This window comes from Azolla caroliniana, unplaced genomic scaffold (genome assembly GCF_043228905.1).
Source record: "Azolla caroliniana isolate FFs.n. ecotype wild unplaced genomic scaffold, voAzoCaro1.0.p SCAF_596, whole genome shotgun sequence".
Classification (NCBI taxonomy): domain Eukaryota; kingdom Viridiplantae; phylum Streptophyta; class Polypodiopsida; order Salviniales; family Salviniaceae; genus Azolla; species Azolla caroliniana.
In genome coordinates, this window is record NW_028231031.1 from 1 (window position 1) to 19,654 (window position 19,654).

At 37.1% G+C, this 19,654-nt stretch overlaps 2 protein-coding genes across 3 annotated transcripts; both read left to right on the forward strand.

Moving 5' to 3' along the window:
- Positions 1-5,019: 5,019 nt before the first annotated feature.
- LOC147847892 (mannosyl-oligosaccharide 1,2-alpha-mannosidase MNS1-like) lies at positions 5,020-11,837 on the forward strand. The gene is made up of 8 exons (XM_087338756.1): positions 5,020-5,098; positions 5,881-6,034; positions 6,496-6,561; positions 6,634-6,742; positions 7,405-7,503; positions 10,516-10,596; positions 10,686-10,856; positions 11,133-11,837. The coding sequence occupies exons 1-8, from the start codon at positions 5,020-5,022 to the stop codon at positions 11,466-11,468; spliced, it is 1,095 nt and encodes a 364-aa protein (XP_087194882.1). The 3' UTR covers positions 11,469-11,837.
- Positions 11,838-12,631: 794 nt separating this feature from the next.
- On the forward strand, positions 12,632-16,510 carry LOC147847893 (lysophospholipid acyltransferase LPEAT1-like). 2 transcript variants are annotated; one of them, XM_087338757.1, is made up of 9 exons: positions 12,632-13,441; positions 14,278-14,394; positions 14,541-14,578; positions 14,667-14,731; positions 15,001-15,069; positions 15,288-15,421; positions 15,744-15,893; positions 16,137-16,200; positions 16,323-16,510. In XM_087338757.1, exons 1-9 carry the CDS (start codon positions 12,827-12,829, stop codon positions 16,382-16,384), a joined length of 1,314 nt encoding a protein of 437 aa, XP_087194883.1. In that variant the 5' UTR covers positions 12,632-12,826; the 3' UTR covers positions 16,385-16,510. The 2 variants fall into 2 exon arrangements, with proteins under 2 accessions (XP_087194883.1, XP_087194884.1); XM_087338758.1 differs by having other exon boundaries at positions 12,634-13,441; positions 15,753-15,893; positions 16,323-16,507.
- Positions 16,511-19,654: the final 3,144 nt, after the last annotated feature.

Consider the following 19,654-nt stretch of genomic DNA (forward strand, 5'->3'; position numbering starts at 1 on the left):
ACCTGCCCAATCAACGTCCGAGTAGCCAACAAGCTCAATGCAGCCTATAAAAAAGAGACCATAGTTGTGTGTGTTGGCCAAATACCTAAGAACTTGAATAACTGCTTGCCAATGACTTTGTCTCGGAGCACTTGAGAATTGGCTGAGAATACTCACTCTATAGGACAAATCAGGCCTGGTATAACTTAAGTGAAGAAGAATACTCACTCTATCTTCAAATATGGGAGAATCATCTTCACGAGATAGCTTTGAGTTAGGATCCATTGGACAAAAGAGTGGCCTGCAATTTGACATGACATAGGTGTCAAGGAGTTGCCTGAGATACTTATGTTGGCTGAGGAAGATACCGCCATGTGATTGATAGACCTCCATACCTATGAAGTAATGGAGAAGTCCTAGATCAGTCATTTCGAATGTGGTTTTGAGGTTAGCACAAAGCTCCTTGATTTTAGAAGCAAGAGACCCTGTAATTAGAAGGTCATCAACATATAACATGATCAAGCATAGTAGATTTTCTTGGGAAAAGACATAGAGATTGCTGTCAGCATGACAATGCTTAAACCCAAGTGAGAGAAAGAAGGTATCAAATTTGTCATGCCAAGCTTTGGGAGCTTGCTTTAAGCCATACAAGGCTTTGTGTAACCTGTAGACCATGTTGTTCTGCTCTGAAATCTCGAAGCCTGGAGGCTGTTCAACATAAACCTCCTCTTTCAAGTCACCATTAAGGAAGGCTGACTTGACATCCATTTGAAAGATGGGCCATTTGTTGTGAGCAGCAAGTGTGAGCGCATCAAATAGAGGTGTACCTTGCTGTTGGAGCAAAAGTTTCCTCGTAATCCACTCCTTCGATTTGTGAGTAGCCTTTTGCAACTAAACGTGCCTTGTGCTTATCTGAAGTACCATTAGCATGGTACTTGGTCTTGAAAATCCATTTCAGTCCAATGACTTGTCGACGTTGAGGCTGTGGGACCAGCTCCAATGTATGATTGCGCTCAATGGAATCAAGTTCAACTTCCATTGTTGCTTTCCACTTTGGAAGAACAAGGGCCTCATTTGCTGTTGTGGGTTCTTTTGATTGCACAACAATGCACAGTAAGGCAAAGTTGCATGAGTGAAGAGGCCGTTGCGACCTACGTGTTCTTTTCATGTTGGTCGGAGAACCATATGTATACTCATGAAGTTCAGCATTGGAGAGATGAGAATCACGAATGGTGGCTTGAACCCACTTGGGAAGTGGTGGAAGCTGGTGTGTAGAGGGAGGGGAAACGAGTGGAGTTGAGGGAGAGGTTTGAATTGTTGGCGAAGTTAGAGATTGAGTAGGAGGAGATGGGGGGCTTGAAGGTGAGACATCTTCATCTAAAATAGGAGATTCCAGAGGAGCTGGGATTTCAACCGTGAACTCAGGTGAAATCCTAGAGTCATCCGGCTGAGACTCCACAAAATGAACATCCCTAGAGATGACTAGGGACTTTGATTCTAAATCCCATAACCTGTAGGCTTTTAGATTGTGTGCTGTAACCAAGAAATTTGCATTTCTTGGTTTTGGACTCAAATTTAGTACTTTTATGAATTGAAATGTGAACATAAGCATCGCAACCAAAGACTTCAAAATGATATATTGAGGGCTTTACACCTGTAAATGCTTTTGCAAGGGTCATTGTAGCAACTGCTTTTGTTGGGCAACAATTGATGATGTAGACTGCTGTGTTGACAGCTTTACCCCAAAACGAGAGAGGAAGATCAGATTGAGATAGCATTGTATGAGCCATCTCTTGGACTGTCCGGTTCTTCCCCTCCACAACACCATTTTTTTGAGGAGTATTGGGTGTAGAAAATTGACGAGAAATGCCTTGTTGAGAGCAAAAATGGTAGAAAGCTTGGGAGGTAAACTCTCCACCATTGTCGGACTTGATCTTTCGATCTTCCTATGATGTCTCGTTCTCAACAAGAGCTACCCATTCTTGAAATTTGGTGAAGGCTTGAGATTTCTCTACAAGAAAGTAAACCCAAACCTTGCGGAAGTAGCATGCACCACCAAGAGTAGTGGTTTTCATGGAACCACAAAGATCCATGTGCACTAACTCCAAGATAGATTTTGCATAGTGAGTGGCTTCATGAGGGAAAGGCTCTCGATGTTGCTTGCCATGAAGGAAAGCAACACATGGGGTATTGGGAGTTTTGAAAATAGGCAAACCCTCAACTAGCTGTGAAGAGGAGAGCTTTTGTAGAGAATCGTAGTTGAGGTGACCGAACCTAGCATGCCACAACGTGGGATCTTCTTGTGCCACCAAGGCATGAGAGCCTTGAAGAAGACGAGATTTGGATTTTTCCAAGGGGCTATGGGAACTTTTCAGGCGATATAAACCCCCTTCTTTTGTGCCACTATCTACAATTTGTAGGCTGTTGGTCTCAATGACTTCCAAAACTGAGCTATCGAAGTAGACTCCATAACCTTGCTTAGTGATTCGGTAGACCAAAAGTAGGTTGGCAGAGATGCAAGGCACGTGTAGCACATCTTGAAGAACGACAGGTTTGTCATTTGACGAAGTGTTAAGAAACACATTACCCACACACGAAGCCTCAATGCTTGAGGCATCTCCTATGGAGATTTGGGAGGAGCTAGGCTTCACATCATGCAAAATGGATTTGTCATAAGTCATGTGTGCAGTGGCACCACTGTCTACTAACCATTCATCGATGATTGAGGTAGTTGTTCCAGCCAAATGTGAAGAATGTTCCTCAATGCCAAGGAAAACTGTTTCTTTGGCTGAGTGGACCAAGTTTGATTTTGATGTAGGTTGACTTTCGGTAGAAGATTTCTTGGCATTGTCCCTTTTCTTTTTTCGGTAGTTGGGCTGAATGTGACCTTTGTAGCCACAATAATGACAAGTGAGCTCCTTGTAGGCTGGGTTGTTTGGTGGTCTTGGATTCGGTTTGTTGTAGGAGTTGCCATTTTGCTTCTACTTGCCTTTACTCTTCTCATGTAGAAGCGTCTCATTGGAAGTTTGAGCACTTTTCTTCCTTGTTTCCTTGTCTTGTAGCATGGCAAGAAATATATTCATATCAGGTGTGTTGGGATGAAGAGAAATTGTGTCACAAAAGGCTGAGAATGACTCAGGCAACTTTATCATTAGACGATGCATAAACTCAACTTTAGTTAACTTGCTTCCCAAAGAATCTAGTTCCTTTTGGAGAGTAACAAATTGTGTTATTTGATCCATGACGTTGGGAGTGTCATGAATCTTGAGATTTGCTAGTTGGCTCTCAATAGCTATCATTTGAGCATGATTAGCTCGATGATAGCTCTTTTTGATGGCTGCCCATAGTTCATTGGCTGTCTCTTCATCTGTATCTTGAAATTGACGAGCAATGCTCGGTTTAATGTTAAACATGAGGAAAGCATGAGCACGAGAATCCTTATCTAGCCAAGTGTCAATCTCAGCGTTAGATGAGCCAACAACTGATTTGGTTGAAGAGGATGAAGTTACCGGTGGTTTCTTGTCACTACCATTGACCACATTCCATAGACGATGGTGCTGTAGCAAGGTCTTTATTTGCAGTTTCCAATCCAAGTAATTGTGAAACAATGGTGGCATGTGAGGCCATGGATATCCTCCTCTTAAGCTACAACTGGACAATTTGCAGCGGCTGTAAGTAGATGCTCAGGGTCTTTCTACTCCTCCCTAGATGCTAGGCGAGGCTCAGATGAGGGGAAAAGAAAAAAGAACCTCTATAGGGTTGGGAGGGAGGGATAAAAGAAGATAGGTCTGTGTGCTCTTTGGCAAAAAAAATCAGGCTGAGGATATGGAGACCTCACTGCTCTGATACCATGTGAGAAAAGCTGTTAATAGCAGCAGCGGAACAGTTGTTAGAACAAAATAGACACAGCCAAGCTGTGAGAAGGCTGTTAGACAGCAGTAGAAAAAAAAGTTGCAAAGAGTAGAGACACAACCAAAGAGTAGAGCTTGTTTTTAAGAAGCAACAAAGATAAAAGTCTTTACAAAAGAGACTGGTATAGCCTATTTATACAAAATTGGGGAAAGTGGGTGAAATGGTTGTTTGGTAGTTAAGTGACGCTTGTACTACCAAACAGGTACAATAAACTAGGAATAAGAGGGAATATCTTGGAAAAAGTGGAAGAGAGAAAAGGCATTTAAAGCGGTGCAGATTCTAGAGAGAGAAGACATTTAAAGAGTTGCAGATTCTAGAAGAAAGAAAGAAAGAAAGATATATTAACGTCTTTTAAGAGGCCAAAATGGCCTATAAGACCAAATAAGAGATTACATCTTGAGTGTTGTCTCGTCTTTGAGAACAAATCAAAATAAAATAAATATTACATAGTAAATATAAAAGTAAATAAGATGATGAAAAGAAAGAAAGATATATTAACGTCTTTTAAGAGGCCAAAATGGCCTATTAGACCAAATAAGAGATTACATCTTGAGTGTTTTCTTGTCTTTGAGAACAAATCAAAATAAAATAAATATTACACAGTAATTATAAAAGTAAATAAAATGAAAAGAGAAGAAACGAGGGAATGTGGTTTTTGGCACATGTGAGATTCTCAAGTTAGGTATATTGTAGCTTTTGTCTCCGAAAGATCTCTAGCATAGGTCGATCCAGAATGGAAATGTCTCCGAAACGAGGGAAGCACCTACGAGGGCGGGAGATAATGACTTTTATCTAGGAAGAATCTAGGAAGAGAGAGAATGTAGAACAGAGATAATAAAGATGAAAGAGAGTGCAGATCTGGAGCTGCCACCCTCCAACACTAACAAGGTTATTCCCCTAGAAGGAATAAGTAAGATGTCTTTCTTTGAAATCTTGAATATGAGAACAAAATTGGCCTATGAGACGAACCATGTTATGCATCAGTTATACAAGTCTGCATGTTTAGTGTGGATATAACACATGAAGTAATGTGGTATGAAGAGCCCCTGTGGTACTATCTTTGTATCAGAAAGGATGAGACCTGATGTATCATCAATGTGATGATTATGATGAGTTTGAATCTTCCTGATGTCAAAGAAAGTGAAGGGTCAGAAACATAAAATGGGATCTGGCTGGCATTTCGTAACTGTGGACTGGCCAAATCAGAGTAACAGAATTTGTGAACCATCTCCATCAGTTGGGAATTATATGTTTCCAATGCATCATGATGTACATCCACAATCCACATGAGGAAGTATCTTCAAAACAATTGAGCCTCAAAACTGCAGTTAGTAACTGTTCTTTGAATGTTTTTTTTAGAATGAAGTGGGCAACCTTTCAGGCCCTAGCAAGAGATGTCCACTTACGCCTGCGCACACCGCTTTTTAGATAGGTCACATTGGTGTATTGTCTTTGAGCCTTCTCCCATCAATTCCATTTAATGTATACAAATTAATGGTGCAATAGTAGTTCCTTGTGCCTCCCATAATTCCCACATAAATGTTTCGTTAGGACATTTTTGCCCCTAGAACTAAGCCAGAATGTAAGTTGATTGAACACTGCTAGTTCATATTACCACTCTTAAGTCTTCTATTATATTCTGGGGCTTTCCAAGATATGCTGATTATTAGTGTCTTTTGCTCAGAGGTTGGTCATCTCAGCTTCACTTTCAATAATTGCTACTGATCAAGCATTCTAAGCAAACCCATCAAAATGATGTGTCCATAATACAATAGTTTCCTCTTTATTCCTAAGTATGTAGTTTTGGTTAGCGGTTTCTTCCCCTTTTCCGTTTTCTTCATACCCTATGATAAGCTCTGTAAAGTTGTGCTGTAAATATACCTTTTTTAGTTCATCAAGTTGCATTTATGAGTTTAGCTGGAAATATTAATAAGATTTTATCTTTTTAGTTCATCAAGACCATTTGAATATAATTTATGAGTTAACTAGAAATATTACTAACATCTTATCTTTTTCAGGCCGAAAATGTAATAAATAAGCTCAGGGAGGTTTTTCCATCTGATGGACTGCTACCCATGTTCATTAGCCCAGATAGTGGGAGGCCTACTACGTCAAAGGTTACATTTGGTGCAATGGGTGACAGGTGAATATACTTACAGGAAAGCAGTGTATTCGTCATTGCTGAATCATTATATGCATTTATATGTGCAGATTGTAGGTTAAAACTAAGTATTGATGCTATTATTAAATGTAATCAATTAATATGTGAAGCATGATGGAATATACTCATCAGCTGAAGATTTATTCCACAACTTGATAGATGATTCAGCCACCAATGTCAGAATATATCGATGATAAAGAAATTGCTCAAATTTTCCTTTTTGACCAAAATTTTCCCTACTTCTCATGCTGTGACATGAAGACTTCCATCAATTCTTATTTTGGCCAAAACTATGGGTGAAGACAGGAGTGTAGGCGAATTACCTTCCTAAAATCCAGTCATTGTATTCTATATTCATTTATAGTCATTATTTTTATATTATGGAAGAAATTTCAGAGTTATTGCATCTGTTAGAGTGATTGATTATCTTTGTGTCTTTGCAGTTTCTTCGAATATCTTCTGAAAGTTTGGGTCCTAGGAAACAAGACAGCACCCGTAAAACATTACAGGTTCAAGTCTTGAGCATTTTTCTTGATTTTGTTCGAGTCTTCTGTCTCATTCTCTTTGTCATTTAATTCTAGGGATATGTGGGAACAATCAATGGAAGGTCTTATGACTTTGACAAGGAGGTCAACCCCATCCAATTTCTTATACATCACTGAACGTTCTGGTGACTCATATATAGATAAGGTATGGCTGACTATTAGGTTTTGTGTTAAGTATCATAGTAAAGGTGCAATAGCTATATATTGCATGAATTGCAGGCTTTATCTTATGTGGAACCACCTCTGAGTTTATCTTTATCTCCCCAAATCCCGTTCATTTTTTGTTATTTCTCCTGATGCCCGTAGAGAACCCTAGAAAAAGAAAAAAAGGGATGAATAGATAATGTAATCGATCAAATAGTTCATATAATTGAGGAAAGGGGGATGGATTGACCATATATTTACCCAAATAGCAAAAGATAATTGCTTGTGGAGAAGTTGACCAGGGTCCTGTGGGGGTATTTTGGGGAAATAAAGGCAAATTGGGTGGTATTTCATACCTAGGCTGTATTTTATATGGAACAACCCTTGAGTTTTTTTGTTATCTGCCTACATTTTTTATTTGCCCAGATGCCCCTGATCAACCATAGATAGATAGATAGAAAGAAGGAAAGAGAAGGGGGATGAATCAATAGTATAATTGATCAAATAGCAAAGGGGGATGGATTGATCATGTAATTACCCAAATAGGAAAAGGTAATTAATTGCAAAGGAGTTGACCAAGTTCCTGTGGGTATTTTGGGGAAATAAAGAAAAATATGGGTGATATTTTATAGCTACATGATTACCATATCTGCTTTATTGCAGATGGACGAACTTGCTTGTTTTGTACCTGGGATGCTTGCACTTGGCTCAATGGGTGCTAGTCCTGAGAAGAAATCAAAATATCTCGATGCTGCGAAAGAGGTATTGAATCTGTCAGCATCTTGAGATAGAGTAGAAGTGTTAAATGTTTTAGTTACCAAAAGATTATTTGATTGAAACCAGAGGACAGAAGTATTGAACCTTTTGGCATCTCTAAGTGGTATAGAAGAGTTAACTTTTCTATCTGCCAAAAGATTATTTTCTTCTTTTTAATAGTTTCAAAGTTTATGGTATTTCCTTTCAGTATCAAAACCACACATGCAATGTCTCTTTGTATTTGTAACTTTGTAGTTAGTGTGTATTGCACTTATTAGCTCCAATTTTTTGTAGTAGATGCAGATATGTAATTCTAAATTTCTGTAGCTATACAGCCTTGCATCTGATTGCATTGTTACAAGCTATGTGCACACATACAATTATGTTTTTGTACTCGTATGTTATTCCACATTCCTAGAAACTTGCATGATTTTTTGTTATGATATATCTTCACTTGAATATGCAAATATTCTCTATGAATTCACCTTTTTTACTCCACATAAGGTGAGAAATGCATTGATAGGCTACAATTTGGAAAGGCCCAAGATCATGATGAATTGGTAGCAAGCATTTTATCTATATCCGTGACACATTGGTCTCGTTTTCTTGCATACATCTTTAATAGAGCTGTGTGCCATATTCAAGAGTGGAGAGCCTGATAACTATATGGTTTGATCCTTGAGTCAGAATGAAGTGTATGGACAGAGAAATGGCTGCTGTTCAGCTGGACTGGCAGGTTTTGGAATGGGGCTTACACCTTGGATCACATATTGACCATCCCAGCCCTCATCAAGCAGAAGAAGAAAGAAAACGCCAAAATGGCCTATAAGACCAAATAAGAGATTACATCTTGAGTGTTGTCTCGTCTTTGAGAACAAATCAAAATAAAATAAGAAGAAACTATAAAATGAGAACCTATTGTTGCTTTGTGGATTTCAGGAAAGTTTATGACACTATACCGTCTGCTTGAATCGTGCAGCGACGAGAAGCTTTTGGTGTCCGAATAGATATGGAATGGGCAATCTATGCACTCCATGAATCATCGTCAAAAAAATTGCGCACTCCTAATGGCTTATCAGAGATCATGGCTAGCGAAGGATGCTCATTATCATCTGATCTCTTTTGTCTTTATATAGATGAGATATTATTTATGTAAAGAGGTTGGGTGGTTCAGGACCATGCTTAGCAGTTAGTAGCCAGACCGATGCTACTATATGCTGATGACATCTTGTTGATCTCTGACTTTCAGAGGACAATGACCACATTTAAATGCTATATAATCATTTTATATAGATAAAGATTTATCAATCAACCTTGATAAGGCCAAAGTGATGGTGTTTACTACCACTCAAGAATGAGTAACAAGATCAGAATTGCATTTCTTAAAGGTCACATACACATGATCCTACACATATCTAGAAGTAATCTTTGTTGGGCCTTACTTCTTGTGCTTCGATTTCCTTGTGGATATGCAACCCTTGGTGACCTTGAAAGACAATGTGCTCATCCAGTTCTGAGAACTACAAACTAAATTGTGGTGGTTTGATACATTGGCAACACCAACACTTCTCTATAGAGTAGAAATTTGTGGATTGAGCCTTCATAGGGCGCATAACTGGACAAATTTGGAGAGACCATTTAGTCGATGATTGCATGCATGATAAGGAAGGAGCTAAGCGCCCCATGATATAATCAGGGCAGAGATGGGAGCAGCCCCAATAGTGACTGATGCTTTATTTTGATTAGTGACTGGTATCCAACGTATTTGGGATCTCCCTAAGCAAAGGGGTTCAAGGCAGGCACTTGCACCATCAAAACAACTTACTGAACCTGGAATAAACGTGACTAAAGTGGAAAAGACCAGGATGATCTTAGCTGATATCATTAAATTGGATAATGAACAAACATGGATGAGCTCCACAAAATCTCTTATAAGGCACTCTTTTTACATATGTCGCAAGATGGATTTATTATGAAGCCTTCCATTCCATAGTGTGATAGGGCAGCTCAGGACCATATTAGTTTGAGATAGGCAGATATGCACACAAATCTATGGAAGAATGAATATACTGATTGTGGCATTGGGAGGTGGAAGAATGTGTTTGCCATTGTGATCAGTTGTGCCATTTTTTCGCTAAGTAAGTAGATATCGTTGCCTCTTTAAAGAAGGCATTGACTCACTATACAAGGTAATGGAATACAAAGACCAATAGTGCTTGGAATTGCCCTTGCCAGATATCAAGAGACAGAGAACTTTTTGGAGGACAACAAAAGAGCAAAGAACATTCATGACTTCCTTTCCTTCTCATGCTACATGTCAATCAAGAACTACAAAAGTGGGTCTCTACCAGGACACTTGAAAAGGATTACAATAGGTCAGGCAATGGCAATGTGCCGTGCATGTTGCCACTGACCATAGGGACCATGGCCTCATCACCTGTCTTGACAAATTAAGGCCATTATCACCCAGCACCGAAGGTGATGCCCTCACTTTGAAGATCTTGATTCCCTCCATCTTGGAACAGTTCATGTTGGAGATTTTTCAAAGGCAAAAGTCTCAGTCATCTAAGTGCAGAATCTTGAGTTCTTACATATCTTGATTCTTTACTCCATGCTTAATTGTATTTATTTTGATCTGTTTTTCTCAAAGATGAGAGAACATTTTAAGAAGTAATCTCTTATTTGGTCTTATAGGCCATTTTGTCATCTTAAAACATGCCAATATAGCTCCATCTTGATTCCCTCCATCTTGGAACGGCCCATGTTGGAGATTTTTCGAAGGCAAAAGTCTCAGTCATCTAAGTGCAGAGTCTTGAGTTCTTACATATCGTGATTCTGTACTCCATGCTTAATTGTATTTATTTTGATCTGTTTTTCTCAAAGATGAGAGAACATTTTAAGAAGTAATCTCTTATTTGGTCTTATAGGCCATTTTCTCATCTTAAAACATGCCAATATAGCTCTCTTTCATTATTTCGGTTGTTTGATTGGCATAACATTTGGTCTTTTCTGACACAGATTGCAAAAACATGCTACAATTTCTATCAACGAACACCAACTAAACTTGCAGGAGAAAACTATTTATTCAGAGAAGGCCAGGTATTAGTCTGGATATTTCTTTGGCCACTTTACAATTTTTCTGGGATTGTTGCACACACATAAATATTTTTCTAACTAAAATTGAACAGGATATGATGGTGGGCACATCATGGAACATCTTAAGACCAGAAACAGTGGAGTCATTGATGTACCTATGGCGCACAACTGGAGATAAGGTTTATCGAGATTGGGGTTGGGATATTTTTCAAGCTTTTGAGAAGCAATCACGCATTGATTCTGGATATGTGGGTCTACGAGATGTAAGTGATCTGTTGCATAATGTTTCGATATTGTAATATATGTTCCTTTTTAGTATGACTCTCACTGAGTCACTGTTTGCTTCCTGAAAGATTGTAAATACATTTGTCAATCATGTGTTCAGGAACAAAATCAAGCAGAAAATAATATAAAATTTTTACGATATTCTGATCAATTTTGTCACATTTTTACATAAGTTCATTTCATTTCATGTGATGAAAAGATCAAAAAGAAAGAAAGAAAGAAAGAAAGAAAGATTGTTTTTTGTGGTTGAGCAGGTGAACTCTGGTATAAAGGATGACAAAATGCAGTCCTTTTTCTTGGCTGAAACGCTGAAATATCTCTATCTTTTGTTTTCGCCATCGGATGTGATCTCTCTGGATCAATGGGTTTTCAACACCGAAGCTCATCCTATCAGAATAGTAAGTAGAGATCCAAAAGAAGAATCTGATAACCAACAAAAGGGTGAAAGCACATACACCATACCACGTCGAAAGATTGGAGAATCACAGAATGCCCAAGGTGCTAAACTTGATAAAATCAAGAACGTTCTTCTGGGGACAAGGCATAACAACAATCTTTATGGCAGGAGAGAAGGGAGAGAACACTTCTGAACCATGTAATATTAGTGATCTCTCCTTGTAGTAATAGATTTTTAACTTACATTAAAATTACTAGCTTTATAAGGTCTATACTACTTATTAGTATATACCTTTGATTTTTGTTTTTCCTACCAAGAAGATAAAAACGAGACGTTCAAAAATGTTAAATACTCGGGAAGGATAAAGTCAGGGACAATTTAATGGGCAAACTGATTGTTGTCTCCCCCACTTCCTCGATCTTGTTCAAATGTGCATGTATTCGAGAGACCCTTCATGATCCTGACATTATTACGGTTTTCAAATTTGATTGGAACAAGGTGTGGTGTACACAGTAAATATTTGACCTTGTTATTTAATTCAGAAGTTGTTTCCTAGTTTAAAGTGAGATATGCACAATTAGTTATTTCTAGAAAAAATGAGGATTGCCAATTCTTTCCTAGAAAATGGCTTCAATTGCATCTCGGCAACGACGAGCTCTCTAACAACATTTTCATGTTTATTTGTATAATCTGATAAAATATCAAACCAACAATTACATGTCCTTTGCAAAAAGTACCCGTCTCCGTGTCCTTCAATTTTATTCAAAACATAGTTCTGCAAGTATTTAGTCTGAAGTTTCCGAACATAAATACTCTTTGCAAAATTTGATGCAGGAATATCATAGTACTCAGAGAAAATAATTATCATACTGTAAATTGGATGATTGTTGTAAACGATGTGTTCCATATTGATTCTGTGATTGTTTAAAGATTTCAAGATGATACAGAACACCGTAGCTATTGTAAGTTTTTGGAAAACTGAAGTTTTGACAACAAATACAGTCGTGATGATTTGAGCGGTTCTTCGCCAGAGCCTCAGCTATAGATTTCATCAAAGGAATCTGGCAAGACAAATTCAATCATGATAAATTCTAGCACTCATTTTAAACTGCGAGCTAGTATTCATTCTTTTGGGGGGAGTGGGGCTTGTTGGTTTTGCAGTGTTGGAGAATGTTCTTAAAATTTTGGTCAGTATGAATATGCTATATTTGAGAAGCGAGAAATAATGTTTCCAAATATAGACCTAAGACTATCAAATTTCATGCCAAAATTGGAGTCCTAATAAGCTTTTTGGTCTTGTTTTGGATACCATTGATTTGCATTTTCTTGTACAAAATGCTTCTCACAAAATGATTTCCATAGAAGAAACCGATTCTTCTAGAGAACAGAAGGAAAAACCTTCCCCTAACCCTAATCCGATTCAACTCTATGTCGTTGCTTATACCCTTAAAAAGCATGAAACTCTTCATGCCAAGTTGCCCTGAAAGCTTTATTTTGAGTTGAAATAACTTATTTCTCTCAAGTGATAAATACAGCTCACAGTTACTAGCCATGGATCCTCCATCATCATATCAGCACAATCTCTCTCTTATTGAGAGTGCATCAAAGTCTGGAGAGGATTTCTGGCTACGTAGACAAGAGTCAAAAGAAGAAACAGAGGAAGAGATAGAGAAGAAATATGCAGCATATTTAAGGAAAGATGCATATGGAGCTATGGGGAGAGGAGAGATTTGTATGAAAGAGAAAATCCTTCTCGGGCTTGCTCTATTCACCATCGTTCCTCTCAAAGTGGTTCTACTCTTTGCAACTGTTATACCATATTACCTTTTATGCATTCTGTTAACACTATTCCATAGCCATAAATCTACATCAAGGCATGGTGTCACTACTAAGTACAGGTGGTGTTGTCACCATAATGGTGTCTTTGGTCATAGAGATGGTGGTGGAATGACCCATAATATATCTTTTGAGAAAGAAAATAAGGAAAACATTCTACAGAATTATACTGATGATGCTGATGCAAATGGAACGTATGTGAATTTGCATGGATTTTGTCGGTGGCTGGTTGTAACTATGGGGCGTTATGTGTCACGAGTAGTGCTTTTCATTTTAGGGTTTTATCGGATCAAAGTTATATTCCGTGGTGGCGTTTCTAGAACATCTGAGGTATTTTGATAACAAAATGAAAACGCTTAACACGAATTCTTTATGCATTGTAAGTTGTGTTCATAAAGACTGGTTTTTATCTGTTGTTTAGGACGTGATCAATTATCTATAGAGATGATGAAGAAATTCGAAACAAAATTGTGAAGATCTTCTTTTGCTTCTTCATTTAGGTCTTGATAAAATCCAGAATCGGATGATGAAAGAAATCATACATTGAGAGTTATATGCTTCCTTATTTGTGTAATCAATTCAGTAAAAACACAAGTCTTTATGCGTTCAAAGTGTTCATAATACGGTTTATTTTGTCTTGTTTAGGTTTTATAAGTTCAGTATTGAGATGGATGAGTCTGAATATGATGGAAGAAACCCTAGCCTTTATGCATGGAGAGTGGTCATAATATGGTTCCTCGTCTTTATGCATTCTAAGTGATAGTATGAAGATCCTTTTTCTCTTATTTAGACTTGAACAATTCGGTAAAAAAAACCTAATCTTTATGCCTTTATGCATTGAGAGTGGTCATAATATGGTTCCTCAGTAAACATCAAGGTCTTTATGCATTCTATAGTATGAAGATCCTTTTTCTCTTATTTAGACTTGAACAATTCGGTAAAAAAAACCTAATCTTTATGCATTGGAAGTACTTTTTCGTCTCCCATATTCAAAAACCATCCATCTCTTTACTGAATTTTTTCCCTCACAGTCAAAACCAGTAAATCTTCTTATTGAATTGATCAAGGTAGGATGACTTCGAATATCAGGAGTCTCAACAGATCACTAAAAGAGATGAAAAACAACAAATTGATCAATAGACAGATTGATTGAATTTTGAATGTAGGAAAAACGAGTTCCCAGTGAAATGAACCTGCGACCACTTGTTATAGTCTCGAATCATGTATCTTACGTGGATATTCTTTACCACATGTGGGTTTCATTCCCGGGTTTCGTTGCTAAGGTAAGTAAAGCACCTTAAAAAATAGATTAAGTTTCCATGTTTGTTGATTATCTCAGCACTCTTTACTTATTCCATTATTATGCTGATATGGAATTCTGATTTCTTTTCTATTGATTACTGGCTTTGGTGCTATTGATGATATAAAGAAATCTGTTGCTCATCTACCCATTGTGGGTTTAATCAGGTTGGTTTACCTAATCCATCCATCCCCTTCTTGCGGAAAAATGTAGCGGGAAATTTGTTTCTTATGTACAAGTTTATTCTTTTTTCAGTCAATTGTTAGGATGTGTGTATGTGGAACGGGAAGACAAATTGGTCGATGTCAAAGGTGTATCGGGTATGTATGGAATTCAAAGTTTTAAGATGCATTGAATTTTTGTTGAAAATGAATTTTAAGTGATTGCTTGCTTATAAAACCCTCATAAACAATAGATTTGACAAAATTTGTGACATGCATACCATTGATTGATTTAACCAAGATTTAGCCATCCTACAAAAGGAGAGAACATTTCGTAATGCATGGGCTAGTTATGTTTGGGATATGCAAATGTTAACTCTTATGGTGTTTCTTTGGACATGCTTAGCTTTTGATGGTATGTCCTCCAGGTATTATTCTTGAGAGAGTGCAGACAGGACAATGCGACAAGAATGCATCACCGATGCTTCTTTTTCCAGGTAATCTAAATAAGGTATATATATCATCGAAATTTCTTGTGCACGATGCAAAACCTGATCTTTTCTCATGATGGATAGATTTCTCATGAATTGTCTGTTTTTTTTTTGGTTTTTGTTGCTTGTGACTGATAAGTTTTATGCATCATTAATATAATTTTTGCTTTTGATGGATGAAATTTTGCAATATCATGATTTTCTTTTGATTATGATGTGTGCAGAAGGAACGACCACGAATGGTAGCTATTTGCTACCATTCAAAACTGGAGCATTTCTTGCTCGAATACCAGTGCAACCGATCATTCTAAAGTATCGTTACAGACGGTTGAGTCCAGCCTGGGACACCATATCAGGAGTAAGTATTTTTTTTCTTTTGCTATTATATATCTGCATATCTTTGTGCATCTATAATACATATACATGTGCATGTATGTGTGTGTATTTGTGTATACATGTGTACTTTTGCTATTATATGTCTGCATATCTTTGTGCATCTATACATATACATATACATGTGCATGCATGTGTATGTGTATTTGTGTGTACATGTGTATGTGTTGGGCGTACTCGGGCATACATGTCCATTGATGTGTACATGCATCTAGACAAACACATATAGCTACTTTCACATAGATTTAATCATTATCACAAATAGGAAATTCATAGTTGAATTGAAGTTTTGGCAGGTTCGGCATGTTATTTTGCTCCTTTGTCAATTCATTAACCATTTGGAGGTTGAGTGGCTTCCTTTATATATTCCGTCGGAAGCAGAGAAACGTGATGCAAAGTTGTATGCTAATAATGTTCGGAGGTTCATGGCCAAAGAGGTGTTTTTTTTTTTCTTGCATACATTTACAAGCTTAATGCAAGTTGTATGCTCATAATTTTCAGAAGTTCACTGTGAAAGACATGAAATTTGTTTTTGTGCATACCTTTTAAGTTTCTCGCCACATATCACACTCATTTTGTTTGATGCTTTTGTTCTGCCCCTTTTTATAGAAGAAGTGGGAATGCCTAAAAAATCTTGAGAGCCAATCAATCTAATGTTTGATATCCATGTGGCTTAACAGGCAGGATTGGTTTTGTCTGACATAGGACTACATGAGAAAAGGATCTATCATACATTTTTGAATGGTAGCTTCCTTAACATTGAGAACATTTACAATTGTTTAAGAAAATATAATTTAGCTTCCAAAACATTAAGAAGATTTGTAATTTTGTTTAAGAAAATATATATATGTTTTTTTTTATGCTAGATATGAAGACTTCCGGAGTTGGCTTTGGACAAAACGGTGTGAAAGCATGCAAATCTATGTAAAACGGTTCAAGAAAAATCATGTATAAAAAAAAAAGCTCTCCTCTTTACGGATGCTAGCTGGTTCCGAGTTTCTATGCATCTTTCAAAAAACGGGTTTGTATAAGAGATGTGAGTCGTTTAACACATTCACAAAGCAAATTGTATATATATGACTTCTGAAACTTTTAACACATTTTCATAAAAGAATTGTATATAAGAGTTTTGGAATCTAATACAATGTGCTAAAAAGTGAAACGAAAAACAATGATTTGAGTTGATGTTTAAGTAAAGAGTGGTTAATGGGTTTTTTTATATTATATAGCCCCTATATTTCTTCTCATGTTGAATAAAAAGTGAAATGAAAAACAATGATTTGAGTTTATGTTAAGTAAAAAATGGTTAATGAGGTTTTTTATATTATATATAGCCCTATATGTCTTATGTTGAATCACGGTAAGGATTGCAGAGGTGTTCTTAGGGATCTCGTGGGTGTCTATTTAATGTATTATTGATTCTTTCTTTCGTAAATTCTTCAATGGTTGGGCAAGTAGTTGTATGTTTGATTGGTGCAATCATACATTGGCTTGCATACATGATCGATATTATTGAAAATAAAGAAATAAATAAGTGACAAGATCCCTAAACCCCAATGACATGCTATACTACTACGTATGATCTAGAGATGTACCTTGGATTAGATTAGATGTAGATGAACAGTAGTGTCTTGAAACATCAACTTTGCCAAACCACCAAAGTCTCATAGTTTCACAGGGAACTCATAAAAGAAGGTAGCTAGTCCCACATTATAATAATATCTTAAGCCAAAGGCCCCTTGATTGCCACGGAGGTTCCTATGTATTGTTGACCATACTACGGTTCCTCAAATCCTAGGATAATTATCTTTCCTCCTTTATTTATATATTAATGAAAAATAGGCATCCGATCCGAACCTAAAGCTATGTCCATAACATTGCGAGTATGGATTGTAGGCCAAGCTTGAAAAGTGTCGTCGGCATTGAACCTCATCAATTTATATTGGGATTCTATTTTTGTTAGGTGATCTCATGGGCCCAAAACAAGGGGTTTTATAAGAACAATCCTAGGGAGCCTAAGAATATGGATGTCCCAAGACTTAAGTCTCAAACAAGGAAGAAGGTATTGTTTGAAGAGAAATTCTATTGAACTTTTGACAAAAAATGGCTTCATGATAGATTAATGACAATGAGTCAAAAATAGTTTGGTTTTAGACCTAATGCATCCTTAAATTAAATTTACAATGATGTATTTCTACCTTCAAGTAGGTCTATATGTATATGGTATAATCTTGGAAAGTGCATTGGAATTTGGTGTCACCCCTCTTATCTCGAATTTGATTGTATGATGCCTCATGGAACCAAAATCCAATCTAAACATTACTATTTTGTTATAAGCTTCCCTCATTTACATGTCTTCATTCAAATTCAAAGCCACATCTGCCAAGGTTTGAAATCGCATAAATCACGAGAGACATGTTGTTCAAAATTTAGGTTGCAACTTCCCAGATTCAATAAAATGAGAGGACATGTATTCATACTCATGACCAATAACCACCTGGGTTACATCATAAACATGGGTTCACATTGTAATAATCAAGATGCTACACAAAAAAACAGAGTGCAGACATGCATGATACACATGCATAGATTGATATAAACATATTTACATGTATAATTATCCATTGTAGGTTGGGGTTGGACATTCTTGCATTTGGCTTGGGTTATAATGTTATATAGGCCACAAAGAAACATCACAAGTTTGGACCATGGAAACCCCAAGGTTATGGCTTAGTTTGAAAGGTAAAAGGTATGAATGTTAAGTGGGAGCAACATGGATCAGAATATGTATGTAATTACAGAGTTATGGCTGGATAGGAGATGATTTGATTGTACAAAGTCCCAAGCATAAGTTGTTAGAAGCAGAAATCATGATACAAATACAGAGGTTTAATAACTGTTTTATACAGTTGTATCGGCGGCAGCCACGCCACCATCATGAACTTCGCCATTGGCACCACCATTACAGCAACACAAGTTATAAAGCAGAGAGAAGATGCCTTCAACAAAGAACCTAAGCAAACAGTAGAGGATACTAGTCCCTATGAAGATCAAAATTGAAATCAACACTTTGAGAAAAGTTTCCATCTTCTACATACAATGAATTGAACTGAGATCCTTTCTTTCCTTCCCCAGTGCTTCATAAATTCAAGCCATTAAAGTATTATCCTAAGACATGGCCCCCACCGTCCCGTGTTTGGCGACTATGATTTTCTATGAGTTCTCGTGGATTGCTCTCGAACTCATGTTTTTGACTTCTCGATTGCTCTCTATCTCATGCTTTGACCTTCTCGTTTGCTCTCGATCTCAGGTTTTGACTTCTCGGTTGCGCTCGATCTCATGTTTTGACTTGGCAGCATACACTTTCGATTTTATATTAAATTTGAAACCAGGCAGATCAGATTAAGAGAAAATGTGATTTTACATAATTGAAGGAATTTAGAGTATACAGATGGATCGGCACCATGGCGATTTAAAAATGTGCGGGTTTGGTGAAATTCATTAACAAAGCATGAATGCAGACTAGCCCAATGCAACAACACATTGTTTTATTTGGTATCACTAATATTATAAAGCAACTAGCATACATACAGTATATTATGTATATATAGATTGACTTGACTGACAAACATACAGAGAATCTAGGCAGTGTTTGGATATAGATGAATTTTTCTATCATGGTTTTAAATAAAGGCAAAGAGTTCTTGAATTGAAGGATTCTGATTTTACTCTCCAAATTGATTCAGTGAGAATATTCTATCCTTCTCGATTTCCTCTCTTACATTGTCCTCCTCAAAATGCTACTCTTTTCTCTCCTCTTACTCACCCTATGCCCCATCTTAGCAAAGGCAATAAAAATGCATTGATTCCCTAATTCTTCATTACCATCTCAGATGAAGTAAAGTGCTTTCTTTCTCATGGGAGGGTGTTATCATCCAAGGAGAGACACTATCAACGAGTTTTGCCCGCCTAGCAGAGTGATCTAAATGACACAATTGTAAAATTAGTTAGACTTTATGACTACTTTAATAGGAAAAGGATCCCTTGCTCTCACATAGCCCAACAATGAGGCCATTAAGATGAAACATGGGGGATAACAACTTGCCATCTAAACCTATTTACGTGCAACAATGACTTTAGAGAGGGATAATTGTTATACTATGTAATATAGAAGAAGAATTCCTACATGGCAAAACCT